This window comes from Schizophyllum commune (assembly GCF_000143185.2).
Source record: "Schizophyllum commune H4-8 unplaced genomic scaffold SCHCOscaffold_9, whole genome shotgun sequence".
In the NCBI taxonomy this organism is placed as follows: domain Eukaryota; kingdom Fungi; phylum Basidiomycota; class Agaricomycetes; order Agaricales; family Schizophyllaceae; genus Schizophyllum; species Schizophyllum commune.
The window spans coordinates 1,043,916-1,071,089 of record NW_026089546.1 but is presented as its reverse complement, the minus strand read 5'-3'; the positions used below and the strand labels follow the sequence as shown (position 1 = coordinate 1,071,089).

The following is a 27,174-nucleotide window of genomic DNA, read 5'->3' as shown; positions in this document are numbered from 1 at the left end:
TATGCTTTCGGGCTGAATCGTGGACCTTACCTCTTTTTCCGGCGTGGGCGCGCTCGTCAAGGAATGGAAGACAAGGCCGGCGTTCTGGCAATTCCGTCAGTTCCATCCCATCACGCCACACAGATCGCTGTACAGAACATAGATAATGTTGATTCCTGATCAGATCCCCTGAAGCCCTTCTTTCCCGATGGGCTTGGTCACATTCAACAAGGTCAACTGCCGGCGCCTTAAGCTGCTCCGATCCTCGTGTCCACGCGATGCCTCTGAGCTCAGCGAGCACGTTGCGGTCTTCCCCGCGGAGCATAGCGGCCTCGGATTGGGCGCGCTTATGTCGCTTGTGGCGCCGGAGGTGAGGCTGACGTGGTCGAGGCTGCTCGAGAATATGATTGTGATCCCAGCGTTGGTATGGACTCCGTGGTTCAGGACATTGTTCTGTCGGACATGCCATACTTCGGGTCGTACCTTCGCATTTCATGGAGACTACAGATGCTTGGGTCATTGAAGAGACCAATCTTCAGCCTGAGAATGAGTCTTTCGGCGAGCATGACGAAGTTCAACTTACCCACGTGAGCGCGGGAATGCACCCCTGAGATTCGGCAACAGCCGAACTCGCGAGGCTCAGCGCGACCGCGACACCTCCCTTCCGCCGGGTGTTCTGCCATGGTGAGGGCTTACTCGACAGGTAAATAAGCACTCAATTCGATCATCTGCGTCGTTTTCGCAAGTGCGTCGCAGTTGTGCGTCAATATCGAAGCTCGGTCCTGCCGTGTGTCGAAATACCTCGTCAGAGGTTTTTGCACACTATACCGCCCATACTTGTGAGCTGCGCGGGTTGCGCTGTAGGCCGTGTGTAGTCCTTGGGAAAGCAGAACGTTGCTTCGAAGCTCGAAAATGTAATCAAAGCAATGATGCGTTCTGTGCACCACTAGCTGGTATGGGATGTCCTTGGACGGAACACTCGACGATAGTGAGTTAGACGTGTCTCCCTCCATCAGAATAGCATGGACCTATAACCTGCACGTGGAATGCGAACAATGGTCACATCGGAGGTCACGGTTTGCCGAGCTCGAGGCTCGCGCTGCACGTTCAATGGGCGTTATCGGAGCCATCTGTGGGCGCCAAACGCCAGGCGCTTAATGGGGCGTATATAAGGAGCCATGAGTTTGGAGCGTGTCCAGCATCTTTGCCTGCTCCAATATCCGGTGTCCTCGTCGCTCTCGCTGAAAGAACGCTCAGCCATGGCCTCTCCATTCGAAGGGAGGGAAGTCGAGTTGACACCAGAGCAGAAAGAACTGCACGCCAAAGTCGAGAAATACGAGGTGAGAGTGGTTATTAGTGTCGTTGCCATCCCGTCTCATCCATTATCTGCAGCCATTTCTGCCTGAAAGTATAGACCAGTGGAGACAGCTGCACCATATCAAGGGTCGCGGTGTCACACCCACCCATCTTGCATGGGCGTACCTCTCCGATGTGTTCAAGCGACGAGGATACGAGCTCTACGTACCTGGCCGTGAACGGGAGCTTCCCTTTATAAATGTAGGGGGCGAGACCAGGGAGTTCACTACAATGGTGTATCCTGCGGGATATGAAGACGCGCTCTTCTCTCCGGGAGGCAAGGGTCTTGAGGATGAATATGGCGTCCTTGTACAACCTCGTTACATTCGCGCAGTCTTTGTGAGCGTTGTTCGACCACCCGCTGAGTATTGCCAGTAGACTCACTCGACGCACAGCCCGATGCGCTGGTGTGGCCGGCATCGAACAGGTCAGCGTACTCGGCGTCGTGCTTCCCTCGCGCTGACCATTCACTCAGTGCTGGCAAAGAGTTCTTCATCAAGGTCATCTCGGACGGGCAGAACGTCAAGGGCGTCAACGAGCTGCGTATTCTCGAGTACCTCAACCACCCAGACATCCGATCCGACCCAAGGAACCGCACCGTTCCGGTGGTCGAGTACATCAAGCACGAGCAATATACTTTCGCCGTTTTCGCCAGATGGACGGACTTCCCCTACGATGAGATCAAGATACCCATGACAGCGATCGAGAGCTGCACCCAGGTTACGGAGGTGAGACGCGTGCTATATCACTTACATATGGTGGCTCATTGTCATCAGGGCCTGGCGTTCTTGCACGAGAAACGCATTGCACACCTTGTTCGTATTTTCCCCTACAAAATCGTGCATCCAGCCTGACCTTTCCCGAAGGACATCTCTAACGAGAACATCATGATCAACTTCTTTGGGCCTGAACGTCTTGCCATCGTCGTTGAGGACCTGCCCATCAAGTACGGTCTCATCGACTTCGGCGAGAGCCTCTTTTTCGAGGCGGCCGATGCCGAGGCTTTGGCCCCTCCTCGGGATTTTGCACCTCGGTTGACGAGCGCACCGGAGGTCAGCTCGATGACACCCTACGATCCTTTTGCGGCGGACGTGTATATGACCGGCATGATGTTTCTGGAGCATTTTTATGTGAGACTCGCAAATTGCGTTCTCCTAGCGAGCCACTGATCTCGACTCCATCAAAGGACCTGACAGGCTTCAGTCCCGAGTTCCTCTCCCTTCTCCAGTCCATGACACGCGCTGAGCCCAGCGCTCGCATTACCATGGCCGAAGCGCACAGTCGCTTCGCCGCCTTACGTGACGCCTGGCTCAACGATCCCGATCCTTCAGTGGTCGATGTCCGCGGCTGGCGGCCGAACAAGTACAGAAGGACGTACCTCAACGTCCGTCGCCCCTTTCCTGGTTCGATGCCCATGCCGGCGAACGACGAGGAAGCGAGGGCTTTGCGTCAGAAGATGCGGGAGGACCGGCAGAACGAGAAGAAGTCGATGGCGCGCTGGCCAACTCATGCGCATCTGCTGCACGTGGATCCTGTTGACTATACCCTGGGCTGTGTGCATGGCAATCATGCCGCGTCAATTCTTGATTCGTGATAGTAGTTCGTTGAGGGATAGATAGTTATACAAGAGAGCATAGCGATCGTGCTTTGCTTTAGGCTCGAGCAATGCGTGGATTCATGCTATTTGTTGGCGAGGACGGATGGCGCGGGAGGTCGTGATCTGCCCGGAAAGCTGAAGTCCGTCTTCTAGATAGCAGAGCACTACTCTAGATCTGGATATGTCTGAATGTCGGCTCGAATTACAATCCTGAACTATGAGGTTAACTGTACTGTGAGATTCTCGAATCAGTCCTTCCCCAGCGGTTGTAGGTCATTGGAAGTGCTACGCACCGAGTTTTGAACCAAGCACGCAAACGCGTAGATAAAGGAGGCATGGCATTAGCTACTCGCCGACAGCATCTTCTCGCGCATCATCTCCGCGAACACACCCAAACGTACGCGCAATTGGATCCACCTGCAGCATCCACGAATCAGGAGGATGATTAAAGTTTGCCAAAAGCAAGATCTCGCTGTCGCGGAGTTCGCGCATGTACGCCCGCAATGACCGAGCCTCCGCGTCGTCCTTCGGCATGCGAAGGCTCCCCGGAACAGCACGATAGGCGTTGAGGCGCGTCTCGTAGTACTTGTTGCGAGTCTCTCCTGTACTATTGGAGATGGTGGGGGAGGGATCGTGGATCCACGCATTGCGCAGCGCGAGGAGCCGGCTATGAGCTTCCTTCATCGAGATCCGTTCCTCGGGAGAGTGTATCATGGCTTGCAGTATAGGCAGGAATTCGGAGGTAAATCCCGTCAGATCCTGCACGAAAGTCAGTGCGAAGGTAGGAAAACAGCGACAAGAGCACTGACATAGAAATGTTCAAGCATGAACACGGCAGCCTGGTATACATCGGCTGCAAAGGGATCGAACGGATCCCCCGAGTCGACCTCGGGTGCACTAGTACGATGAGGCGCGAGCCGCAGAGGGGGTACAAGCGGGCCGGAAGATTCTTCCAGGAGTATACTGGGACCGAAGTCGATGAGATAGTACTTGACGGGCAGGTGTTCTCCGAGCGGTTTCATCGCAGGAATAATATGGCCGGCGTAGTTGATCATGATATTGTGCGGGGAGATGCCCTGCCTTAGAGTCAAGGGGAACTTCGTCCGGACACCCAATCGTACGCACCATATGAGCGACTCGATTCTCATGCAGAAATGCGACCACCTTCGACGTTTGTCACTTCGAGCACGAGGATGAATATACGAAGCTAACGGACCTCAGTGATCTGTACGCAGCAATCGAGCGCGGTCATGGGCAGTTGAACGTCGTCGTAAGGGAAAGGGGTCCACCTGGGAAATATGGCAAAGACATATTGCTCGTATTCGATGTACTCGACCACGGGAATAGCGCGATTCCGTGGGTCTGCACGCAAATCCTGCCTCGCAAGATACTTGAGGATCTTGAGCTCGTTTAGGCCCTGTGCGCCTTGGCCATCAGAGATGACCTTGATCACGAAGTGTTTGCCGGCCCTGTTTACTGCAGCCCATGTGAAAGGAGTCGCCTGAGGTGGAGTCAGACGAATGATTTCGGGCGCAGGATGCATAGTACATACACGGTACGGCGGCTGGACGGAAGCAAGCTCGAGACCGCCGTACTCGTCCTCGTGTGCAGTGCTCTCCATGAACCCTGGAGGATACACCATAATCTCAAAGGAATTGCTACGTCTGATATTGCGCGGCACATAGAGCGAATAGCCACGTCGGCTGAAGACGTCCGCCAAATAGCGCCAAATGAGATAGCTCGCGCCAAGCACGCGGTCCCTCATCCAATATACATCGATCCACAAACGGAGGGCACTTGGTAGAAATGGCTGCAACTAGAGTGAATAGCTGAGGTACACCTGCGACGTGAACACGCACCTTTTCCTGCTCAACTAAGGATTGTATGGCATCCAGGTTGTCTTCCATTTCGTTCTGAGGGCAATTGATGCAAGGATGTTACTGCGAGACGTAGACCTCTGCACGATGGATGACGGGCAGCGGAAAGGGTAGGCAAAAGAGGTACACGTTGAACGCACGCTGTACGAGGTGCAATATCATGACACATCGGACCGACCTTGACATGTGAGGCGCCCACACAGAAATTGTACGCGAGTGATTTCCTGGTATTCAGCACTTCGACATGTAACTTGTCTTTCCCTTCGCTCTCGCCTGCTGGGATGGATAGATGATCGCTCCCTCGCGACTCAGCTGAAGTTCGGCTGAAGTGAAACTGAGGCCGTCCGAAATCGTTGCATGGAGGTGCGTTGTCCAGTTAAAAGTACATCAAATCTGAATTCGTCCGAACACCGTGAAGGAGTACATCAAAGACCGTGTACACTATGAAGTGAACTGCGACAAGATGGACGGCGATTAGCTCGTGAGCACATGTTGTACGTTTTGGCACGCACCGCAGTAAGGTAGGACTCCGCGACTATACGTGCGCGCGCGTTCAAGCTGAGCTTCATCTCGCTGATTTCCCGATCCACGTCCTCCATGAACCTGAGAGGAAGAAACATGATGAGTGTGTGTAGAAGAGGTACGGGTATGGCACGCACTGAATGATAAAGTCGACGATCTTGTGCTTGAGCATGGTTTCCGTGTGCGTGTTCGTGATGAGGAATGAGATGTCGTAGCCCTGCATTGCAGCGTCAGCATATGAGTTAGACGAAGGACGGAGGCAGATGAATGTTTATGAGGGTAGGAGGGAGGGTATGTTCGGGGCTGCGTACCTGTACGGGCTTGCGTCGGAGGACGACGAAGTTCTCGGCGCGCTGCATCATGAAGCGTGCAAACTTGTGGCAGAGGATGCGTTCAATCTCGTCCGCTTGCTTGATCTTGATGCTCAGTCGGACAGAGTTGATGGATGGTTCGATGAGTACCCGCTCGTTCTCGTTGCGGGAGATCGTCAGTGGATTGAGGAGCACTTCCTTCGACGCTCTGCAGGCCTGAATTAAATCAGGACCCAGGAATACAGTACAAAACTCACCCGGCCTCCACCTCCGGCACATTGTGCCGCTCGACGACCTATACACGCGTAAATCGGTGTCATTCGCGTCCGCGCGCGGGGGAACGCACCTGCGACGAGAAGTTCTCGAGGGTGAGCGCCGCGGTGAGCGTCGAGCGCACGGCGGCAAGGTATGGTCTCAGCGAGTTACTCTATCCGCTTATCATCAGTCTCGAGCATCAGGTCGGTACCAGCGACGCGCACCATCGTGCAGGTTCAGGGCAAGCGGAGGCGCAGTCCAAGCGCCATCCGAATGCGGAAGTAAGGGCGGCCCGGCGAGCCGCCGCGCATCGAGAAATTTGGCGGGCGCGTTTTTTCTTGTTCTCAACGTTCATCATCTACTTGACAAAATGGCCACTGCTATCGGTGTCTGGTACGCAGATTGTCTTCCCCCATGACATGCAGCTGACTGAACGCGTCTTCCTTTCTTTGTCTGCCATTTAACGCGTCTGCTTTACCTACGCGTTCCCCCTGGTCTGCAGGAGCGAAGTCGTCAAGCCGGGTACTCCCCTGGTATTCGCGCCTGCGGCGGATCTCCGAATTTGCAATGTCTCCCTTGGAGAGACCCTGGCGGATGAGAATGCGCGTACGGTCCTGAAGATCACGCACATGACGCCCACCGTCCCGGAAGAGGACGAGGATGAGGACGAGGACGAAGACGATGAGGAGTCCGTCCCCATGAAGGAGTGCGAGGTCGTCCTCTGTGCTCTTACCCCGGGAAAGGTACGTCGGTACATCGCTGGTTGCTTACGGTCTCGCTCATCTCATTCTGTGCAGATCGAGCAGGCTGTCGTCGATCTCATCCTCCAGGAGGAGCAGAGCGTTGCCATTGAGGCTATCGGCAAGAAGTACGTCTTATCTTGCCATATCTCCCGCGTTTTGCTCATCGTTCTTTCCCAGCGAGATCCACCTCGTCGGCAACTACATCGGTCCGCGCCACAGTACTCATTCAGCCTTGCATCTCACTAATACTCCCTATAGAGCAGCCCGTCCCCTTCAACAACGGCGAGGACAGCGAGGATGAAGATGATGAGTTTGGCAGCGAGGATGGGTACGACCTCCGTGATGTCTCGTCGGACGTCGAGATGGACGCGGATGAGCTTCTGTCCGATGACGAGTGCGTACGTTCATGCAGCCACATGATGCCATGCTGACCACACCTAAGGCGCTTCGAAGAGATCAATGAGGACGCTGAGCCCAAGTCGCTCAAGCGCCCCGCTGCAGACGAGGCCCCCAAGTCCAAGGCCGAGAAGAAGTTGAAGGCCGCGGATGGCAAGGCTGTCGAGAAGAAGACCGAGGAGAAGGCTGACGGTGCCGAGAAGAAGGACGAGACCAAAAAGTCCAAGAAGGAGAAGAAGAAGGAAAAGAAGGAGCAGCAGGCGAAGGAGGGCAAGGCCAAGGAGGGCAAGGGCGAGGCTGCCGCACCCGTTGAGCGTGAGCTCCCGGGCGGCATCAAGGTCAAGGATGTCAAGATCGGCGACGGCCCGAAGGCGACGAAGGGGAAGACGGTCGGTATGCGCTATATTGGCAAGTTGACGAATGGCAAGCAATTTGACGCGAACACGAAGGGCAAGCCGGTGAGTTGTGTGGTCACGGCTGGCTACATGCGAATCACGTCTTGGTCCTGTACTCATTGCTGACGCTCTCGCGCCACAGTTCACCTTCCACCTGGGCAAGGGCGAGGTCATCAAGGGTGAGTTCTCCGGCCTCTCAACCTTATTTCGTCTGTTTTGGGTTGCCTTCGTCCTGCGGCATCTACATTTGATAGGACTGCGCCCACGTCGCTTCTTCTATGAGAGGGTTATGCTGCGTCACTTGCTGCCCTTAGCTTCTGACGTCTCGTCTTCTGACATCTGCCGTCGTCATCCATCCCTTTTCCCTCAACGCTCCGTCTGCCCTTCCCAACTCTCTTCTGCTTCCCTGCCAGCCCTGTGGCCACACTTCAGCCCCCTTTCTTCTGCGCCACCCTTCGCATTCTCAGCCGCGCTGTTCCCATCCATCTTCACTGTCATCCTGCGTCTAGTGCCGAGCGTGACACTCCCTGCGTTCAAACCCGTGTCCCCTCCTCGTCATTCCTCACCTACTGATCATTGTGAACACGCCGTTCTCTTACTCAAAACCCTTGTCCATCTTCTGCATATTGAATTCTGTTGTCATAAACGTTCTTTACTCACATGCTATACAGGCTGGGACGAGGGTATCGTTGGCATGCAAGTCGGTGGTGAGCGCCAGCTTACCATCCCTCCGGCTATGGCATACGGCAAGCGCGGTATGGACGGCATCCCTGCCAACTCGACGCTCCTATTCGGTGAGTTCATGTCCGCCCCTGGCTTGCTGTCCGTGGTGCTCGGGACGGTGTGGTCGATGCGAGGGCATGTACAGGGAACTTCGCTCCGTATACAATGGCAGGGCATGCTCGGCACTCGGTGCGGTGGATGCAGATGCGGGGGCAATTGGGGGTGTGAGCCCGAGCGCGGTCGGAGAGAGGGCTGGGGACCACGCTCCGGGTTGGGCTAGAAACAAAGCTCCACCCGCGCGCGGAACCGCTCTGTATACGGCTTGTGGTTGCCCTGTATGCGGCACAGGACCTTCCTCCGCGTCCACCCTATACCCATCAGCGCGAGGCGATTTCCCCAATGCCTATCAGCGCGAGGCCGTCCACCAAACGAGCCCGTGTCCATCCATCCGGTGGTCATCAGGGCGAGGTCAACCTCCGCATCCCGCATTCGTCCGTCATCCGTTCTCCTTTTCTCTTTATGCCCCTCTTCATCAGGCCCTCCCGTACCCATCTCCCGCTCTTGGACCGGTTCATTCACGAACTGAATGTACTGACGCCCTTTCGCAGAGGTCAAGCTGCTCTCCGTCAAGTAAGCAGTTGCCTTGCGTCGATGACGCTGCGAAGACGCCGGCGGTGTTGTGTGTGCCAGGCCCGATCGCAGTGTGTAGGGGCGGATGACAATGCGAGGGCGGCTGCGTAGTGCCCGCTGACGCTACGCAAAACTCTCTTCGTCCGCTCCCTCGCCGTCTACCTGCCCCCATCTTACGACACAAAATCTACCGAGGGCGTCCTCGAACGAGCTTCATGAACCCCAAAATTACGGACATCTACGAGATGAAGTATCGCTTGATTTACTTGCTACAACGATCAGCTTGCATGTATGTACCAGGTGCTTGTTACAGTGCAGTCTTGGGCTGGCGCGTTTCAATGCTGATGAGGTTGTGCGCCAGATGGTCGAGTGTGTTGTGCGCTGCTGACGAGGCCGTCGGACCCAAAAAGTTGCTTCCGTCGGTTCGGGACCAAAAATCATGTGACGAAGTTGAACTTTTGCGCGGATGCTGCATTCGCGAACTCGCTACTTTGCACACCAACTATGAAGGCGTCTATGTCCACCCACAGTCGATGTGTGTGGCACACATTGCTCAAGCGCTCAAGTGCAGCCCTACGCCCACTCTAGCTGTGCAGAAATGGAACATGAACAGTATCGACGGCGTCTGACGCATCCCGAGGGTCCTTCGAATGTTCTTCCTTCCGCAGGGTTTCTTCGGAAACTGGAGCTTAGCAGAACTGACTCGTCGTCCGATGACAGTGAACCACACTTACTGTATAGGGCCACACACCCAGCCACTCGCGATCAAGGGAACCTCGGGGTCTATCTCGTCATTAGGAGCCCGAACGTCCAGACGGACCATTTAGACCCAACGCGTCGCCCACATGCGGGCCCCTCAACGCGTATCTTCATCTGGAGCGCGTCTGGAGCTGAATGAGATAGACTTGCGCACGCCACATTACGCTACAGCCTATGTCAGTGCACGAGGCGAGACACGTGTTGGCGAAGACCACCGCATTTGGGCCGTACGGTCCTGTTCCTTCCTCCGAACCGCCAACATTGCTTCTCCTGACTGCTTTCCCCGCGAGCCCTGGCCGGCCGCGCAGCCGCTCGCAGCGCCTATGTATTGAGGCGCTAACCGCAAGTATATATACTGCCCATCCCCAGCGTCCTCGCCGCCGAATATTCCGTTCACCCTGCCAGCGGACCGACAGCCATCAGATTCTGTGTGGCGGCAGCCCACTATAACTAGATCCCTCTGTGGCGAGTGACGTCGATCGTGCTCTTTTGTGTCTCTTCTCTTCCGCTCCCGCCGCTTTTGCCCCGCCGCGAGGACTATATCATCCCCTCCGTGGGTCCATCCTGCTGCAACGTACCGACACCCACCCATCAGAACACTAGAATCCGATATCCCCCATCCCCCTCCTCATTGCACCCTCATGTCTGAAGTCGATTACTCCCCCGAGGCCTACATTCGGTACCACCAGAAACAGAAGCGCGTCGCAGACTGGGTCGACTCGACCTCGTCGCACTCGCAGCGCTTCAGCAACCCCTCCGCGCCGAGCGTAGCAGCCAGCTCGAGCTCACACCGCTCTGGGCGAGCACCAAGCGGGGTCCATGTCGCGCACTCGCGCTCGGGATCTGTGGCGCCCGGGCCCTCGCGGGCAGGGTCGGTGGCGCCCAGTCGCTCAGCGTCTGTACCGCCCTTCCACGCCCCGCCACCGCCAACAGGCTTCGGACCCGCACCCAGCTACACAGGAGTCCCTACTCAGCCAGGATCACGCATAATACATGCTCCTCCAGGCTCGATAGTGATCATTCCGAGCGCTAGCGCTCATAGCTCGCCCTCGGTGGTCAATGGCCCGTCGCAGATGTCTTCCCCTACCTCAATGCCGGCCTCGCCATTGTCGATGGGGTCGTCACCGCCCAGCATGGCAGGCTCCGCCCATGCGGCGATACCACGAGACTTACCGGGATCCGTAGCCCCGTCGCTGTCGTACGTCAATTGTTCGGTCTTCATGCAACCAACACTCACTAGTCTATCGCAGTCACGGGTCCAACAGCTCGCGCAGCAGTACGCATAGCTCGCACCGCAGCTCAGGACACGGCTCGCACCGGAGCCACGGCAGCAGTCGGAGCCAGACGTACCCGCCTAGCAGCTACCCCCCTCCTGTCATCATCCCAACCAGCTCCCTCGTCGATTCCCCGCGAGGCACCCGGTCTTCCTCCTCCCATAAATCAAAGTCCCGGCATGGCCACAAAGACTACGTACAAGTACCAGTCACCGTGCCCGGCTTTGACGTGAGGGTGAGTCCGCACCCGTACTCTTCCAACAGGAACATGCTGATTGAGTCCTTCTAGGGTCCGACCGGCGAACCTGTCCAAGTTTACCAAAGATACTACCCTCAATACCACCTCAGGCGATAGACTCAGGCCATCGCGCCTTCCATGCCCCTTTTGACACTCTTGCATGACGCATGGACATACACATACGTACCGAACCGGCCAGAACGCACCTCTCGGATCACTTTCTCCCTCACCTCTTGCGCCTCAGATCTCTTGCTCCCTCGTGGATTGGAGGAATTATGGAAATACATGGGTTCAATAGTTGTACCGCTGTGGCTGTCTTCATTATACCTACTTAGTTACATACAGCTGTGTATCTTAGAGTCTCTTGGACGAATGGAATTTGTTGGTAGTCTTGACGCATTACCAGTTGTGGGTCCAACAGACGGGTGCCCATATGTCAGCTCACGTGGATATAGTCACCTCTGTCGAGATGTCCCTTTGTTTCTTGCCTTCTGCCACCGTCTTTCGCTTCTGATCATGGATGAGAGCTGCGGCCACAGTAAGTTCTGCGCGAACTGTGGCCATCCAGCTGCACCCAGCTTGATACGATGGCCTCAAGTCGATAGTCACAAATGGCTGTCGACCCTCAGAGCTGGACATTTGCCTCCGGACGCTGACCGCGCCACGCTCGAGAAAGAGCTCGATGCCCTACGCGCTGCCGCCGATGCTCATGAGCGAGAGCTTGATAGGATACGTACTAGGATGGTCAACATACAAGCAGACGTCGACCGCTTGTCATGCTTTCTTCAATCGCCTATTCGACGCCTGCCCGACGAGGTGATGGAGGACATCTTGCTGTGGGCTTGGATCGCGTCCAACTCCCACGCCTCTCGAGGTATACCCGCTCGCAAACGTCATCTCCAAAGCGCGGAGGATCTCCCCGCGCTGTGTCCCTCGCGCGTGTACGCGCCTCCCCATGTCTGCGCCTGGTGGCGTCGCCTCGTCTTGAATAGGCCCGCTCCGCACCCTTACTACGAGCTCGCTACTCGTGATCTTGTCGATTTTAGGAAGGACGATAGTGCACAAGGCTGGTGCTACGCCTTTCCGGACAACTTGGGTCCGACACTAGCGCGCTTGCCGTACCCCGACCTCAACATTCGAATTGACAACACTAAACATGGAGGGAGGATCTTTCCCACTCTAGACGAGACTAATGCGCATCCTGAGCGATGGCGCTATGCTGTGTTGGAGAACGTACCGTGTTGGATCATGCAGGAAGTCGGCGAACAGCATCTCCCCTCCCTCCGATACCTGCACATGTCCCTTGGCCACGACGCGGAGCAAGATGTAGGGCCTGCACTCAGTGCCCAGGAGCGCTCTCTTCTACTTCGCAACGCGCCGCAGCTTCACAGTATTTCCCTCATGAAGAAGCAAGGCCTCCAGATGCAATGCCTCCCTTTCACGCTGCCCTGGTCGCAGCTTCGACAAGCGCGTCTCAGTAACATACCCCTTGCCGTATCACTGGAGATCCTGGCCGAGTGCAAGTTTCTCAGTTCGTTTGTGTGGTGGGACGAGCGCACCGCGAACGAGGTCGATCTGCAGGATATCATGCCATCCGGCCGAGTAGTCTCCGACTCCGTCACCGAGCTGTCCGTCGCGCTCGAGGGGCTCGAGAACACAAGCCTCGGAAACTTGCTGCGGTGGGCATCCATGCCCTCTCTCGCCAACATTGAAGTGGCGTACGCGCCGACGGGGCTGCTAGTGTCCTTCATCAAACAGTCCGCGTGCCGACTCACCACGCTGAGCCTCCATGCGTCCATCTACACGATGTCTTCAGAAAATTTCCTGGTCATCTTCGAAGCCGTGCCTGAGCTGGAAAGGCTCTCCTTCCTATATGACACGTACTTCGAGGATGACTGGATGCCGCAGTACGAAGGGGAGACGATGAGCCTGTTTCTTCACGCTCTCTCCACCGCGCTCTGTCACGTACAACCGCATCCGAGCACAGCCTATCGCTACCTGCCTCGGCTGAACACGTTCTTCTTCCGCTGCCCGGAGCGATGCGACACATCTTTCTTGGCGATGATATCGCTCAGAGGACGCAGCCGCAGGCCAGATCCGCGTAACCTGGCGAAAACAGCACCTTTGCGCGAGGTCTGGCTGGAGACGCCGCTCAATCAAGAGGATGTTGATTTCATGAGGGTATTGTCCCTGGCGCAGGGATTCGAGCTCTACGGCCTCAACACATGTAGTGCGATGTACGATGCGCTGTTGCCGCACGACTGGAAGCCGCCTCTCGAGGTATCGAGGTGCGCACTGATTGATACACGTGCGCTGCTGCTTTCGACATAAAGTCATTCTTCTGCAGGCAAGATAGACCGAGTATCGACGAAGAGAGCATCTCAGTCTTTCACTAAGATGGCGTCAAAGCGGCAGGATCCGCGTACAATCTAGAGTGTATTTGGTCTAGTGAGTAAGTACAACAACAAACCCGAAGAGTACAAGAGCGAGAGGCATCGAGACGTTATTTGTCCATGCGGATCCCGGTACCGTGGCATCGGGCCTATGCAATGGAGGATTAGTACAATCTACGCAAAGACCAGACGGTCTACGCACGCAATACCGTTGTGGTCTGAGTAAGACGGACAAGTATCGTTGGAATTGCCCTTGCATAACCGTCAAACTCTGCACGAGAAGGCGACGCAAGACGTACGGTGGGTTCTACAGGGCAACACGCGCTCTCGGGGCCAAGATAGTCGACCGCGCCGAGGGCTGAGGTATCATCGAAGCCCGCCCAGTTACCTTCGCAAGTAACAACCTCATAAGTTATGTTCCATACGCCAAAGTCCTGTGAGATAGATGAGTAGTTGTCAACTTGACTATTGAAGAACCCAGCGCACAGTAAATCCGTAATAAGAGGCATTCGAAGGAAAGAAGTCGTCGGGTATAGCGTCAGACGGGTATGCCAGGTCGAAGTTGAGTTGATGACCGCCACTGCGAGTGGAATGAGCAACGCAGCTCCTGGCATACTGAGACAGATATTTCACTGATTAGTTTTGTCGTTGGTACCGGAGCACCATCCATCCTTGGTGAGAGGGCATCTGAGGCATACTAGTAAGCACAGAATTAGCAGGAAGGTGGGGGAGCGGACTTGTCGGTGATCTTGATAACAATAGATTTGGTTTCGTCGGGAAAGAATGGGGGGTTCGAGGCGTATGTGTTGAGTAGGGTTAGGTTGAAGCAGCGGCCACAAGCGGGTCCTATGAATATGAATGAAGGTCAGCCCATCGGCTTCATGTTAGTGCTTTACGCACCATACGCAGCACTACTGCCATAAGCCATTTGCGACAGTGCCGCAGTAGGGTACTTGGTGCTTCCCCCCACACATCCGCAGGACGCGATGTAATCCTTTGGCAGGTCGTAATGGGTCATGGTTGCCTCCCCATTATTTGGATAGTCTATCCAGTCCGACGCGTCGACAAGCCGCGCCGCAAGGACAGCAAGTACCAGACAGAGATTCATAATGAGGACGCTCATATTCGCATCTCTGAGGATGTGAGCTGGCGCCTCCAAGGTCCTGGGAGCGGAGGGCAACCTGGGGGAACTACTTCCGCTCCTTGAGCGGCTCCCGAGCCGGTACCGGCGATCAACACCCAGAAAGGCAGATTGCTTGCCGATTCCGGCCAGAACGCTCGCCGTCGTCGCCACCGTCCGCGACGCTGTCAGCGTCGATGAAGGTCCTATACCCTGCGTCGCACCTGCTCTCTGCGCTCAATGACCATCTGCTTGCTATCAAGATAGCGCGACACTCGCCATGCTCCGCGTGCGAGGCGTGCTCCGGCCTTCATCCATCTTTCGGCGTCTCCGTTGCGCTCGACGTCAAGGGTGAAGATAGCGACTCAGCTGCGGTCAGTAACCCCTTTGCATTCAACGAGGACGAGGAGGATGAGGGCGACGCTGGCTACATTGAGAGCTGTGCTTGTGGTCACTCCGTCAAGGATCATGGCGCCGATCAGGTTGTCCTCGGACGGGATGAATTCATGCGTAGGGGCAAGGTAGCGATACGAATAGATGAGCTGTTGATGGTGAGTGAACTGCAGTCCACGACAAGGCGCGATGCTCACCGAGTCAAGGATGCGCACAGACTGTTAGAATTCGATTATGTAGACGGAGATATCTTGTCGCTTCGACAGCAAATGAAGCTGCCGGGCGCGTCCAAACCTGCCTCCTTCGGCTCTCGTTCTCCAGGTGACTTGGCTCGCTGACCCTTGTCGATGATTCTCTCATTCTTTGTCTAGCGCCACCATTTCAGACTTATTCCACATCATCCTCCGCCGCGTCTTCCCCATCTACACTCAGCGACGACGTACCCACAGCTCCCCCATCAAAGAAGCGCAGGGTTTCCTTCTCATCTTTGAGCGAGCAAGACGACGACGATGATGACGAGGAGCCACTCGCGTCGCGCGTCGCGTCCAAGATCGCCCAAAACCAATCACCCAGTAAACGGCATCCTGGCACCGGACAGAAAGCAGGAAAAGCATCGACTGGACTGGCCCCACAAACGCAGACAACGCTCGCGCCAGTATCGGTCGCCCCCATTGGCACGCCAGAACTGGAGGAGATGAACAACGGTCGGTCGAAACCACGAAAGACACCAGAACCGAAGGTCAAAGTCGAAGACAAGCTGGACGAGACACAACTCACGCGGCTAGCCACTGGTGTCAGCGTCGACGCCGCCGGCTCAGGTGGCGTGCTCCCGCCACCGAAAGCCGAGAAGCCATACGTCGCCGAGCTAGAAAAGGGCATAATCAAGATCGTCCCTGTGATAAACGACGGAGAGCCCCGGTCGAGCATATTGTTCACGGGGCTGAAGACCCTCTTCCAGAAGCAGCTCCCGAAGATGCCGCGCGAGTACATCGCCCGACTCGTCTACGACTACAACTCGCGCGCACTCGCCATCATCAAGCGCGGCCTCAAAGTCGTCGGTGGCATTCTCTTCCGCCCCTTCCCCCAACGCGGCTTCGCCGAGATCGTCTTCTTCGCCATCGCCGGCGTCGATCAGGTCCGAGGCTACGGTGCGATGCTCATGGACAACTTCAAGATGCACATCCGCCAGACCTATCCAGACATGCAGTATTTCCTCACGTACGCGGACAACTACGCCGTTGGCTACTTTGAGAAACAGGGCTTCTCGAAGGAGATCTCTCTCGACCGCTCTGTCTGGGCTGGCTACATCAAGGACTACGAAGGCGGGACGATTATGCAGTGCACGCTGCTGCCGAAGGTGGACTATCTCAAGAAGCAGGAGATCGTACGCACGCAGCAGGAGGCGGTCTTGAAGAAGATTCGGGAGATCAGCCGGAGTCATATTGTACACCAAGGCATCCCGGAGGAAGTGTGGGCGAAGGCAATGGCCAGGAAGCCACCAAATTATGAGCCGAAAGAACAGAAAGATGAGATGGTCCTCAGTCAGGAAGAGGTTCCCGGTCTCAGTGCGTATCCCTTCCTTTTCGCCGTCGAAGGGCGAATTAACGTAACAAAGAGGAGAGTGGCTGGACGCCCGACATGATCGTCGTGTATGTAACGCGAACTTCTAGCGAGGTGAAAGTGCTGATACAGCCTTGTAGTACGCAGGTCCCTCGACGAAATCCAGACTTCGCCTACATGGAGCGTTTACTGGCAGACCTGAAGGGACACTCGAAAGCGTGGCCCTTCCTCAAGCCTGTCAACAAAGACGAAGTACCTGACTATTATGATGTCATCACGGAACCCATGGGTGCGTCTCCTCTCTTCATGTGCAAGCGTGCTTTGCTGAATTCTTGCGCCAGACTTTGAGAAGATGGAGCACAAGCTCACGACGCTGCAGTACAATAACGTCGACGAGTTCGTCGTTGATGCGCAACTCGTGTTCGACAATTGCCGTCGTTATAATCCGTCGGATTCCGTCTACGCGAAAGCGGCAAACGGGCTGGAGAAGTTCATGAAAGACCGCTTAGCCGCTGCTGGGCGGTGAATTCGCTCGTGGGCAGAGTGTATCACGGGCGAAAACTCACTTTACTGCGCTGGACCGGTGCGGACACCTTGACTCGGCACTTTATCGCTGTACTATTTATCTGTTGTATCATATGCCTCTTTCTGTGCTGTCTCAATGCCTTCGGCGCGCTGTGTAGCGGCCTTCACCCGGGATCCGCGAGTGCCCGTAGCCTCCTCACGACCGCACAACCGTCAGTCGAGTCATATCACCATCGATTTCGACTCAGGATTAGTCAACGGATGGCGAGGTATATGAAGGGCATCGCGGAAGCGTACGCCCACTTCTCTCCGTACACCCCATGGTCCGTCACGATATCACCTTGACTTCGCCCACGGGCAAGCTCGTGCTAACCTGCCCTTCCGACCAAGACGACAATGAGAGGATTGCGCTGTTGCGGACCCATCCGGAAACCCTGCGCTACCTCCCCATCCTCCCGAAGACAATGACAGTCGAGGATGTCATAAAGCGCCGGGAATCACGCTTGGACGATCCTAAGACGCTGGACTGGAACGTCGACATCGTCGATGCAGATGGCAAGCGCACGTTGGTTGCAATGACCACCATCTTCGCTATCGACGAGGAGTACAGTTCGGGAGAGACGGGGATCCTTGTTGCCCCTGATGCGCATCGCTCGGGGCTGGGGACGGAGGTTTTGTACACGGTGCTGAAGTATGGGTTCGAGACGATGAAGCTGCACCGAATACAATTTCAGACGGGGGCGGACAACGTTGGTATGCGAGGCTGGCTGGATCGGGTCGCGGGGGCGTACTACGAGGGTGCGCGACGGGATGGGTGGAAAGGCATAGATGGCAAGTTTGCGGACGTCGCAGTCTATAGCATCTTGGAGGACGAGTGGCGGGAGAAGACAAAGCGCTTGTTGCTTGAGCGATTGAAGGTCGAAGATGAATCATGATATACGTACTTTACAATGCAGAATACCTCTCAAATTTCAGCACCGGTTTGACTCGAGTTGGAGCGACAATATGAATGATGTTGTGAGGTGCACACGAGCAAATTGGCTTATGACAGGACAGCGGACGAACAGAGGGGAATCCAGAGCCAGTAACTCGCTCAGTTTGCCATTGCTTGCGTAGTACCATTACTGCACCCAAGTACAAAGCTACGAAGTCCATCGAGAATTCACATTATGCGTTCGTTGATAGGGTATGCTATAGTCCATGAGCCAGTTCGTCACTTCGTGCGTTACGCGTAGTGAAGGAAGTCGTTGAAGTTCGTGTAGGGGATGGTGTCGCCAGTTTTGGCCCAGTCGAGGATCGGCTGCCAGCCGGTGGAGAGCAGGGTGTCGACGCTGCTTCGCAGAGGATCAGCGGAAGATTGCCAAGTCGATGCGTGAAGGAGACATACCTCGGCCAGTCAGCAGAACCGATGTCGCTCAATGTGCCGTAGATGAAGTCAATGTAGTTCTGCTGCGTGATGGGGCAGCCGTTCGGCTCCCAGGCGCAGTCACCGACGATGCCGGCGTAGATCTGAGGCGAGGGTCAATCGATGAAGGAGCGAGGGGAAACAAGTGATACCCACGTTGTAGTCAAGGCTGGGCTGCTCGTTCTGGCAGGCGATGTCCATGTTCTTGCATGCAGCGAGGCCTTGGACGGTCTCGGGCTATATTGCAATGAGAACACCAAGGATGAGACGTCTTTGAGGGGTTCTCACCCAGATCTTGTTGGAGCTAGCAGCTACGGCGACACAGGCCTTGTTGCCCCAAAGGTTGCCAGTGCCGTTGACGGCAGCTTCATTGCCGGTGCATGCGTCCATAAGGTTACGCTGGTACTGCTCCTTGTCGGGGTACGAGAACCCATGGGTGGCAGAATAGCAGGCGCCGCCATTGGCAGAGCATCCATCGGCCCTGGGTGAGGGGACGGCGAGGGCGACAGAGGCGAAGAGAGAGGTGGCGAAGAGGGAGAACTTCATGATTAGGTGGCGAACTTGGATAGGGAGGAAGGTAGGAGGTTTGGGCGTGGTGGAAGGTATAGACGAAAGACGAGGTCGTCAAGTCTGGTCTACACCCACCGTACTCCCTCGCATTTATACTGATCACCGACAGGAGACCCACCGAGAGTTCCGACTCTGGGGCCAGTCCCGAAACATTGACATCGTGTGCGCGTTGTTCTGCGTTGCGGCAAGCGTTCACCGCCTCGTCCGACTCGTCGAGGAGATCGGGCGGCAACCTCGTGCTTTTCGACAGGAACGACCGTCCAGGTGACACTGCCACATCGTCGATGGTCGGAAGATCTCAAGGGCAACACAACCGACGGCACATCACCCGTCTCGATACACAAACCGAGCCCGATATTCCCACGTTGCCTCTGTTACTTCATTGAGTTGCAGTTAGGACTGGCTGTGCAGGTCGCGCACCTTTACGGCCGTCGAAAGATTCACTGTCTCGCGAGTTCGTTCGTTGATTTTGAGAAGGTCGAGATTCTTGAAGCTTGAGGTTGAGCTCACAATCATCACACACAGGAGAGGCATGGAAGGTGCATAGGGTAATAATCATGGATCATACAGAGGGTGATGAGTGCAAGTCGAGTGCTAAATTTTGTACCCCATCATTCCATAGTGCCCTGCTCGTCATAGTAAGAAGTACAATGCCACGATACGCCTACGCGTTGTGGGCGTGCTTCTGCTTGCCAGCACGGAGCTTGCGGACGTAGAACTGCAGACTTGTTAGCATTGCTTGGGAAGCAGGAGACGGACATGAGGACGTACCTCGAGCTCCTGGCCCTCGAGGATGTAGCCATCAGCGCGGCCGGACTGGCCTGGCCGGCTGGAGATCGCAGCGTAGAGACGACCAGCGGCAAACTGGCTCTCAAGAAGGGGGTCGATCTTGGCGTCCTTCTTGCGCTCGGTGAGCTTGCGCTGGACGTGGTTGGACAGCTTCTTGTCCTCAGCCTCAGGTGCCGGGGCGTGCTGCTTGCCCTTCTTGGTCACGGGCTGGGCATACTGAAGGTGGATATGTCAACTATGAAATACATACTGACAAGTAAGTGAACGTACGTGCGCCTCGTACCACTGACGGAAGGGGGTGGCATCGACCTGAACGATCGCGCTCTTGACAAGGGTGTTTGTACGGACAAGCTCGTTGTTCGATGCGTTGTAGACCTTCAGATCAATCAGTAAAGCGAGATCTGCCGCAGGTATCAACTGTGCACGTACGACACCGATCAGACGAGTCTTGCGCGTAACATGCTCCGAGCCCCAGGCGAAGTTGCCCGTGTCCAGACGAAGGGCACGGAACTTCTGGTTGCCACCGCGGGTACGCACAGTGCGGACGCGCTTCGCACCGAGCTTGGTGTTCGCAGCCTGGCGACCGAGCTCGAACTTTCTCTTTTTGCGGAAAGGGATCGGGGCGGCTCCGGAGGCCGAGCGCTTGTGCCTTGAGGAGCGCGAGATACCTTGCACATCATCAGCAAGGGGAACGACGGCACCAACGACCAGCAGCACTCACCCATCTTGAGGCGGTCTTGACGATGGCGGCGACGATCCCAAAAGCGTAGCCGGAACAGGACGTCACGTGCGTGTATAGCAGCCACATTTGCACGTGATGTCAGTTGCTGCAGTTGCCGCGCGGCAAATCCCGCGTTGGCGCTTAGTCAGACAGGGAGAATTATCGAGGCGACGCTATCAGCTTCAAGAGCGACCGCCGCAAGTCCCCGCACTCCTCGCCGCCGCTGTCCATCGGTCTACCCAGATAGACCGTCGCCGCCTTTACATCAGACAATATGGGAAAAGGTGCGCTTGTCGTGGTGAAACCTGGCTCGTATGTCCGATTAATCATCCGTTTAGTTCACGGATCCCTTGCCCGTGCCGGTAAGGTCAAGTCGCAGACCCCCAAGGTCGAGAAGCAGGAGAAGAAGAAGGTGCCCAAGGGCCGCGCGAAGAAGCGCATCTTGTACAACCGCCGGTGTGTAGCGCACTTCCATCCTCCCTGATCGACGCTGATGAATCATCCAGCTTCGTCAATGTCACTACTCTCCCTGGCGGCAAGCGGAGAATGTGCGTGTCTCTTCGTCTTCCACTCTTGCGACGCATTTCCTGTCCTCGTGCTCTCCTGATGATACTCGAAATCAAGCATAGTTCACACTGAAACTATCGTGTTGACAAACAAGCATCAAAACGTCTTTCGCTCCTATCTGACCCTTCCCTCGTCTCATCCTATATCGCTATACCCTACATGTCACTAACCTCCACCTTCAGGAACCCGAACCCCGAGAAGTAAATGCCTCGTTGGACGGCCTGCGCAGTGCGCGCGAGGTTCACGCCCCTGGGTATCGCGGTCCTTCACCACCGCCTGACGGCCTTGGTTGGTCGGGGTCTTACTATGCTTTCGCCTATATTATGCGGCTTGCTATGATCATGCACATTCCATCTCCCTGTATTTTACATGCGATCGAGCAATGCGCAGACGGATGACTGCCGGCACCCTGAGTCGAGCGCCCGGTGCTCGAAGAATTGTCTTTTGTGATTAGGGCTCCCGGAAGTGCTCACTCAAGTATACTGAATGATTTGCGCCTGTCGTAGCACATCTCACCAAACAAGACTGACTGGACCTAAATCCGAGCAACTCCCGAGTCAATGGGTGCGGCGTATCCCAAGGACTTCAATGGACCGAGACTCATAGCGATGCACGCAGCACCGACTGTCTCAAGTCCCCTACAGACGTTCTACTGCATTTACCTGTCTTATGACTTGAGGTGTTGAGGCGAGGAATGTAGAAAAAGGGCGTGCAAAACAATTATGGAGAAGGGACAAACAGCAGACAACAATGTCCATACTGCGACCAAATACAGAAAAATAAACGCGAGCCTCCCGCCATCACGCGCCACTGCGAAAGTACTTGGCTTCCAGAACCTCCGATGTCTTTTCAGCTGTTCCTAAGTGAGAAACAACGGCTTGGCTGGCGGGAGTAGCCGGACGCACGGAATGGGTAGGAGTCGGACATCCCCCGCGGTGACCTCGTCAGCGACATAACGGGCTGTCACCTTCTTATATGGCGAGCCCGTGGCGCATGCTCGAGATGCAATGACACCTCTGCTTAACATGTCTCTCGACACTCGCGACGTTGAGACCGTCCTTGCGACGGTCGGAGCTATATACGTACTTCGGCGCGTTTTGGATGGACGCAGATGCCTTCAGTCCGTAGGGTCAGTAAAGAATTTATTCTCAAAGCATAACTATACACTCAACATTACTAGGCATGCCTCTGGACCCAGAACGCTCCTCTCCCAAATGGGCGCCCTGGCCAACATCCTGCCTGTCAAGCCGCCCATCGGTTACGGGGTCCAGTACGACTTGGTCTCCAAGTTCAAGTGCGAGTACCTATGGTTATTTATTGCGTCCCCAATAGCTCACTGACTACCCCTAGTCTTCGAAGAAGCCGACTGCGACGTGATTGCTGCGGTACGTGGATAGCGAACCTGGGACGGTATGTGCTCCACGGGCTGATTGCTGACGAGGCTCTAGGTTTCTTTCTGGCCTCATGCGGAAGCCGTCCTCCACATCGCGAATGCGGAAACCATCAAGGTATCTATTTCATTTGAATGCCGTTCTGCACCGTTACCAACGCGTCTTTAGACAACAGCCTGGGCCAGACAGCGCTTCCCGAAGCGCGTCGCACAATATAGTTTCTTGGATATGTTCGGCCCTAACATCCTCACCTCCGAGTTCGACCAGTGGAAGTTCTTCCGCAAGGTTGCTGCTCCAGCATTCTCAGAGGTCAGTGCATTCTTTATTCCATACGGCACTGCCAGCTCATCCATCGGCAGCATAACAATCGCCTAGTCTGGGCGGAGGCTACGCGCACCATTGTCGAACTCATCGAAAACGTCTGGAAAAACGGACAAGTCGTACATGTAGATAACTTCCTCGAGATAACGCTCTCGGTGAGTGATGAACCTGTTCTTCAGCCCCTTTGCTCAAGCATACGCTTAGGGTGCTCTGCATGTGATCGGAGGCGCTGGTAATGTCGTTCCTTGGTCCCCTGTAGTTGCAAACTGACCTTGTGCTAGGTTTCGGGCGAAACATGTCCTGGGGTGACGACGCCACCGCTCCCAAAGGTCACCAACTCTCGTACAAGGAGTGCATGGTCATCGTCAGCACGAATATCGCCGTGCGCTTGATTTACCCCGATTGGTTCCCGAGTATCACAAGGGACTTGCACCGCATCCGGGCTGCTTTCAGCGAGCTTGAAGTACGCATTGGTCTGCTGGCGTAATAAAATGGCTGACGACGGCGCAGACATACATTGACGAAATGATCGACGAACGTCGGACTAGCAAGGAAGAGCGACACGATCTGCTGAGCCGACTGCTTGAGGAGACTGACAATGGCGATAGCGTCATGAGCAACAGGGAGATCCTCTGTGCGTTTTCTATCTTCTTTAAAAATTCATTGACTGACGCGCCTCGCAGCCAACATATTCATTTTCCTCGAAGCTGGGCATGAGGTGGGCGGTCGCGCGCCTCGAATATACTCAAACTCACAACCCCTGTAGACGATAGCACACACCCTCTGCTTCGCCTTCGCCTTCCTGGCGCTCTATCCTGACAAGCAAGAGAAGGTCTACGAGGAGATCAAGGCTGTGGCATCCGGGAGCGGCGACCTTCCGGTGCGTATCTGCGTTCGTTACATGGACCTTCGTTGAATCGATCTGTAGCAGTACGCTGACATGCACAAATACGCCTACACCCTCGCGTGAGTAAATCATTTAACCACGATGTCTAGACTCCAATATCCATTCACGCCTCTTTCAGCGTAATCTACGAAACCTTACGCTTGTTCCCTCCTGTACGAGTGCTCCCGCATCCGTCTTCGCCTGACTATACTTACGGACTCAGGTCGTTACCATCCCCAAAGTCAGTACGCAAGATCAAGTCATCACAAGCAATCGTCTCTCGGACGGGTCCAAAGTCGAGATCTCTTGCCCCGCAGGCACGAGCGTTCACTTCTCGGTCGTCGGCTTGCATAATAATCGTGCGTATTTTCCTGTCCTGGTAAGTCTGCCTCAAGGCTGAAATATCTGGTAGCCATCTACTGGGATTGTCCTGAGGAGTTCAGGCCAGAGCGCTTCCTCGGCGACTTCAACAAGGACGCGTTTATACCCTTCTCCGCCGGCGCACGAGCGTGTTTGGGTCGCAAGTTCGCCGAAACGGAGGGAGTCGCGATGATGGTGTCGCTCATCTTGAGGTACAAGTTTGAGGTGATGGACGAACCGAGGTTTGCTGGGGAGACCTTCGCGCAGCGCAAGGAGCGCGTTCTCAAGACGGCTGTTGGGCTGACTTTGACGTGCGTTCGACCTCTGCACGGAGTGGCGCGGATACTGACCAAGTGTTGTGCAGGCCTGCGCGCGTTCCCCTAACGTTCCGTCGCAGGGATTAGCTAACTTCGACGTTTGGATGTAGGTAGCGGACAAGTAAATGGAATTCGTCGTCTGATACTTCACGCATGGCGCCCACGGCAGCTAGTCCAACACTTCTCTCGGAATATCCTCTGGTCGACGATGCTTTGAGCATCGGTCGGTTCGAACTTCGAACCTACTTATCGTGGGCTCGAGTTGGGCGGGCCCGGGCAAAGCGCGTGGTTCGGTGCCGAGCGTTCGGTGGAATTTGACCAGGACGGTTACGTAGCGCGTGCAAGGACTACTGGCAGCAAATACCGCCTACGCTCTCCGCTGGACTTGGTGACGCACTGGGGGCCTGAGTACTCATATTCTGCATCGAACATCACGGCAATGAGCTTTCCATGAATGGTCGCGTTTGGACATTCGTCCTTTGCTGTTCCTCGCGCTGATAGCCCTGAACGTTATTGACACGCTTCAGCACCTTCGATAGATGAAGTAGGTGAGTCAGCGCCACAATCTAAGCTCGTAACATGCTAACTAGGTTTAATGGGCAGGAGCAAACGCGTTCCGAGCGTCCTAAAGCATCTGGTGAAGCAACGTCAAGGTTGAAGCGTTTGAAAACTCTGCAGGATGAACCGCGACGGACAAAGTACCGGCCAATAAATTCCAGATACTCATCTGCTTACTCGGAGCGTCTTCAGCCGACAGTGAAGCTGGCGGAGGGCCCATTTTCGCAAACGAAGGCCATGCCGGCCGAGTAACGAAATATGTCGCCACTCGTGCGGACACGCTGCGAAAGCGGGACACCGTCGGGCCAAGGACGTACTCCAGCATGCCCCACGTCAGGAAAAGCGGAGCCTCGCGCCAGTCTGCCCCCGCGTACCTCCCAGGAATACCGCTTACCGTATGCTTTTTTGCAGCGTGTCTAATGCGAGGCTCCGCGTGGCTGCTGTGGTTGGCGGAAGGCTGCAGAAAAGCCTATCACCCTTACGTTGTCCGCTCACATCGAACAGAACTGCCGAGGGTGGAAACTCCTCTTCCAGGACCAATCTATGACAGCGACACGCCTTGGGAGGCGCTGAAGATGGCTACAAAGTCGTAACGCCGTCTCCTGCGGCCATTCAGACAAAGGAGGGCGTACTTGCTTTTCGTTGCAGTCATACGTACTAGCGCTGCAGGTTGGGATCGATGCAAAGTTACGTGCGACAGCGCAGCAGGTATGTGACCTGCCAGAGACCTGTATGCCCCGTCGGTTGGGTAAACCACCGAGGGACGCGCTCATTTCTGCGCAGCATCACAAGGGTACGAGAAGAAAGGCGCGGCAGCGGGGTGGCTGGCTTGACCTTCAGGCGCGCCAACCTGTTGTAGAATGGATGGCGTAAGACGCCACGCCCTCGCTTAACGTCGGCAGAATCAGAATGGAGGTTACGGACGAGCCTGTGGAATATTACTCGGGCGCATTCTAGGGGCTCTTCTTCCAAGAAGTATGTCTTATCCTAGTCGGATGAACTAGCTGTTACTCACAAAGTACGCAGGTCCTACGCAGGTCTCCTGTTCGCGCGCCACTGCTCTTACTTCCCCAGGCAGGGAACACGGTCTTCTCCTGCGTCTGAATATGGCGTAACTTGTAGGGAGCGGCCGGGCCGATGCGCGAGCGGTCCGCGGGGTACTTCTGCTCAGTAGACAGCGCATCATCGCAAGTTAATCGATTATGTGCTTGTAAGCGTCGCGTGTCGTGCCGATTGGCTCGCAGGACAGGCTTGCATGGGATGGCAGGCATTACGGGACGATAGGCCATCTGTGTGGGAGTAGAGCTCGTCGATCCAGCAAAGGGGGTGCGGGCACCTGCAGCGCGTCGGCACCTGCCGGCTCCGTTTGTAAAAAATCAGGACGTTGTTCCGCTCGCCGAGCGCTGCATTTCAGGGCCACGACGCCGCTCGGGAACACGCCTGCCTGTCCCACACAAAAGCACTGAGCGGCGAATCCGAGACGGCGGGGATAAAGACCATAAGCAGCAGCCCCGTGCGACGAGGCACGCATCGTGTACACATGTAATGCTTATGGCACAGTTTCGATCACAACAAGAGATCTGCCAACTCGATCTCTGCATTCAAGAAGGGGCGTATTTTATCGAGTGTATAAAGCCCGGGCGCCGTCATCGTCTTGTCCCCATCTTTTGCCCTGGTCTTGCTCGTCGCGCCTCGTTTCCTGACCTCCGCTGCCCTTCCCCGCGGCCCGATCTGCTATCCCCCACCCCCGGGTGCACCTACGGCTTTGTGGCGCAAATGGGAGCGCAAGGCGTGCAAGTAAATCTCCGCGAAAAAGACATACATTCACGCTCGAATCAACCTTATTCAATACGGCCTTGCACCTGCTACTCCCCGTCCCTCCACCATCATCTGTCTCCATCCACGGAAGCATTTTCTTCGCTACCTCCGATGCTTCCGATCCCATTCGGCTGGCTCTCTTCCATCCCATGGTATTGTGGCCTACGTCTGACCGCTGGGATGTCACGCAGCGGACGGCGGGGGCACATACCATGAGGAATGGAAGAGGCCTGCCCAGTTGGATGTGGTTGCTTCATGTAGCTTGAAACGCCCGTGTCGTGACTCTTTGCGGTAGTCGCCCACATCCCTTGCGCACGCACAAGCTCTACTGCACCTTCGTCTCGTCAATACGTTGCTCCCGTCTGTTCTCCACCTACTCTCCACGGCGCCGATCTCACAATTTTTACCGATCGAGATTATGCGCG

General features: G+C 55.7%; 14 protein-coding genes across 14 annotated transcripts; 9 read left to right on the top strand and 5 right to left on the bottom strand.

Moving 5' to 3' along the window:
- Nucleotides 1-1,238: 1,238 nt before the first annotated feature.
- SCHCODRAFT_02510445 (uncharacterized protein) lies at nucleotides 1,239-2,929 on the top strand (the record flags this gene model as incomplete). The annotated part of the gene is made up of 7 exons (XM_003029696.2): nucleotides 1,239-1,319; nucleotides 1,372-1,674; nucleotides 1,731-1,762; nucleotides 1,811-2,063; nucleotides 2,112-2,150; nucleotides 2,202-2,465; nucleotides 2,522-2,929. The coding sequence occupies 7 exons, from the start codon at nucleotides 1,239-1,241 to the stop codon at nucleotides 2,927-2,929; spliced, it is 1,380 nt and encodes a 459-aa protein (XP_003029742.1).
- A 348-nt stretch (nucleotides 2,930-3,277) lies between these two features.
- On the bottom strand, nucleotides 3,278-4,839 carry SCHCODRAFT_02509770 (uncharacterized protein; the record flags this gene model as incomplete). The annotated part of the gene is made up of 6 exons (XM_050343223.1): nucleotides 3,278-3,691; nucleotides 3,742-4,008; nucleotides 4,058-4,096; nucleotides 4,149-4,433; nucleotides 4,485-4,742; nucleotides 4,792-4,839. The coding sequence occupies 6 exons, from the start codon at nucleotides 4,837-4,839 to the stop codon at nucleotides 3,278-3,280; spliced, it is 1,311 nt and encodes a 436-aa protein (XP_050198819.1).
- Nucleotides 4,840-5,185: 346 nt separating this feature from the next.
- Nucleotides 5,186-6,149, bottom strand: SCHCODRAFT_02634318 (actin-related protein ARPC3). The gene is made up of 7 exons (XM_050345811.1): nucleotides 6,122-6,149; nucleotides 5,989-6,069; nucleotides 5,900-5,937; nucleotides 5,643-5,850; nucleotides 5,469-5,548; nucleotides 5,322-5,412; nucleotides 5,186-5,262 (listed from the first exon to the last, which is right to left on the bottom strand). The coding sequence occupies exons 1-7, from the start codon at nucleotides 6,122-6,124 to the stop codon at nucleotides 5,251-5,253; spliced, it is 513 nt and encodes a 170-aa protein (XP_050198818.1). The 5' UTR covers nucleotides 6,125-6,149; the 3' UTR covers nucleotides 5,186-5,250.
- A 78-nt stretch (nucleotides 6,150-6,227) lies between these two features.
- SCHCODRAFT_02634313 (uncharacterized protein) lies at nucleotides 6,228-9,144 on the top strand. Its single transcript, XM_003029695.2, has 9 exons — nucleotides 6,228-6,290; nucleotides 6,400-6,640; nucleotides 6,695-6,765; nucleotides 6,818-6,846; nucleotides 6,899-7,034; nucleotides 7,083-7,494; nucleotides 7,574-7,610; nucleotides 8,103-8,225; nucleotides 8,763-9,144. The coding sequence occupies exons 1-9, from the start codon at nucleotides 6,268-6,270 to the stop codon at nucleotides 8,786-8,788; spliced, it is 1,098 nt and encodes a 365-aa protein (XP_003029741.1). The 5' UTR covers nucleotides 6,228-6,267; the 3' UTR covers nucleotides 8,789-9,144.
- A 1,497-nt stretch (nucleotides 9,145-10,641) lies between these two features.
- Nucleotides 10,642-11,453, top strand: SCHCODRAFT_085734 (uncharacterized protein). The gene is made up of 3 exons (XM_003029694.1): nucleotides 10,642-10,741; nucleotides 10,794-11,052; nucleotides 11,107-11,453. The coding sequence occupies exons 1-3, from the start codon at nucleotides 10,656-10,658 to the stop codon at nucleotides 11,170-11,172; spliced, it is 411 nt and encodes a 136-aa protein (XP_003029740.1). The 5' UTR covers nucleotides 10,642-10,655; the 3' UTR covers nucleotides 11,173-11,453.
- Nucleotides 11,454-11,558: 105 nt separating this feature from the next.
- Nucleotides 11,559-13,708, top strand: SCHCODRAFT_02634306 (uncharacterized protein). The gene has a single exon (XM_003029693.3). It carries the CDS (start codon nucleotides 11,572-11,574, stop codon nucleotides 13,384-13,386), a length of 1,815 nt encoding a protein of 604 aa, XP_003029739.1. The 5' UTR covers nucleotides 11,559-11,571; the 3' UTR covers nucleotides 13,387-13,708.
- SCHCODRAFT_02634301 (uncharacterized protein) lies at nucleotides 13,411-14,809 on the bottom strand. The gene is made up of 7 exons (XM_003029295.2): nucleotides 14,349-14,809; nucleotides 14,186-14,294; nucleotides 14,082-14,135; nucleotides 13,935-14,028; nucleotides 13,748-13,882; nucleotides 13,651-13,700; nucleotides 13,411-13,597 (listed from the first exon to the last, which is right to left on the bottom strand). The coding sequence occupies exons 1-7, from the start codon at nucleotides 14,569-14,571 to the stop codon at nucleotides 13,501-13,503; spliced, it is 762 nt and encodes a 253-aa protein (XP_003029341.2). The 5' UTR covers nucleotides 14,572-14,809; the 3' UTR covers nucleotides 13,411-13,500.
- Nucleotides 14,720-17,235, top strand: SCHCODRAFT_02634297 (uncharacterized protein). The gene is made up of 6 exons (XM_003029692.2): nucleotides 14,720-15,119; nucleotides 15,168-15,282; nucleotides 15,333-16,526; nucleotides 16,577-16,610; nucleotides 16,662-16,810; nucleotides 16,863-17,235. Exons 1-6 carry the CDS (start codon nucleotides 14,766-14,768, stop codon nucleotides 17,045-17,047), a joined length of 2,031 nt encoding a protein of 676 aa, XP_003029738.2. The 5' UTR covers nucleotides 14,720-14,765; the 3' UTR covers nucleotides 17,048-17,235.
- Nucleotides 17,236-17,273: 38 nt separating this feature from the next.
- SCHCODRAFT_02634295 (acyl-CoA N-acyltransferase) lies at nucleotides 17,274-18,037 on the top strand. Its single transcript, XM_003029691.2, has one exon. The coding sequence runs from the start codon at nucleotides 17,367-17,369 to the stop codon at nucleotides 17,979-17,981; it is 615 nt and encodes a 204-aa protein (XP_003029737.1). The 5' UTR covers nucleotides 17,274-17,366; the 3' UTR covers nucleotides 17,982-18,037.
- A 76-nt stretch (nucleotides 18,038-18,113) lies between these two features.
- SCHCODRAFT_02634292 (uncharacterized protein) lies at nucleotides 18,114-19,319 on the bottom strand. The gene is made up of 4 exons (XM_003029294.2): nucleotides 18,740-19,319; nucleotides 18,608-18,688; nucleotides 18,434-18,555; nucleotides 18,114-18,380 (listed from the first exon to the last, which is right to left on the bottom strand). The coding sequence occupies exons 1-4, from the start codon at nucleotides 18,995-18,997 to the stop codon at nucleotides 18,272-18,274; spliced, it is 570 nt and encodes a 189-aa protein (XP_003029340.1). The 5' UTR covers nucleotides 18,998-19,319; the 3' UTR covers nucleotides 18,114-18,271.
- Nucleotides 19,320-19,548: 229 nt separating this feature from the next.
- SCHCODRAFT_02634288 (40S ribosomal protein S8) lies at nucleotides 19,549-20,580 on the bottom strand. Its single transcript, XM_003029293.2, has 5 exons — nucleotides 20,532-20,580; nucleotides 20,240-20,478; nucleotides 20,081-20,185; nucleotides 19,793-20,026; nucleotides 19,549-19,739 (listed from the first exon to the last, which is right to left on the bottom strand). The coding sequence occupies exons 1-5, from the start codon at nucleotides 20,533-20,535 to the stop codon at nucleotides 19,686-19,688; spliced, it is 636 nt and encodes a 211-aa protein (XP_003029339.1). The 5' UTR covers nucleotides 20,536-20,580; the 3' UTR covers nucleotides 19,549-19,685.
- Nucleotides 20,581-20,721: 141 nt separating this feature from the next.
- On the top strand, nucleotides 20,722-21,638 carry SCHCODRAFT_02634287 (40S ribosomal protein S30). Its single transcript, XM_003029690.2, has 4 exons — nucleotides 20,722-20,815; nucleotides 20,870-20,987; nucleotides 21,038-21,079; nucleotides 21,281-21,638. Exons 1-4 carry the CDS (start codon nucleotides 20,806-20,808, stop codon nucleotides 21,300-21,302), a joined length of 192 nt encoding a protein of 63 aa, XP_003029736.1. The 5' UTR covers nucleotides 20,722-20,805; the 3' UTR covers nucleotides 21,303-21,638.
- Nucleotides 21,639-21,978: 340 nt separating this feature from the next.
- On the top strand, nucleotides 21,979-24,578 carry SCHCODRAFT_02634283 (cytochrome P450). Its single transcript, XM_050345810.1, has 16 exons — nucleotides 21,979-22,227; nucleotides 22,279-22,394; nucleotides 22,449-22,483; nucleotides 22,547-22,606; nucleotides 22,658-22,798; nucleotides 22,849-22,965; nucleotides 23,015-23,042; nucleotides 23,092-23,273; nucleotides 23,321-23,444; nucleotides 23,494-23,528; nucleotides 23,577-23,690; nucleotides 23,739-23,776; nucleotides 23,836-23,869; nucleotides 23,920-24,055; nucleotides 24,109-24,367; nucleotides 24,421-24,578. Exons 1-16 carry the CDS (start codon nucleotides 22,124-22,126, stop codon nucleotides 24,458-24,460), a joined length of 1,563 nt encoding a protein of 520 aa, XP_050198817.1. The 5' UTR covers nucleotides 21,979-22,123; the 3' UTR covers nucleotides 24,461-24,578.
- Nucleotides 24,579-24,894: 316 nt separating this feature from the next.
- SCHCODRAFT_01324856 (uncharacterized protein) lies at nucleotides 24,895-25,908 on the top strand. Its single transcript, XM_050341450.1, has 4 exons — nucleotides 24,895-24,921; nucleotides 24,977-25,071; nucleotides 25,124-25,639; nucleotides 25,715-25,908. The coding sequence occupies exons 2-3, from the start codon at nucleotides 25,053-25,055 to the stop codon at nucleotides 25,522-25,524; spliced, it is 420 nt and encodes a 139-aa protein (XP_050198816.1). The 5' UTR covers nucleotides 24,895-24,921; nucleotides 24,977-25,052; the 3' UTR covers nucleotides 25,525-25,639; nucleotides 25,715-25,908.
- The last annotated feature ends 1,266 nt before the right edge of the window (nucleotides 25,909-27,174 follow it).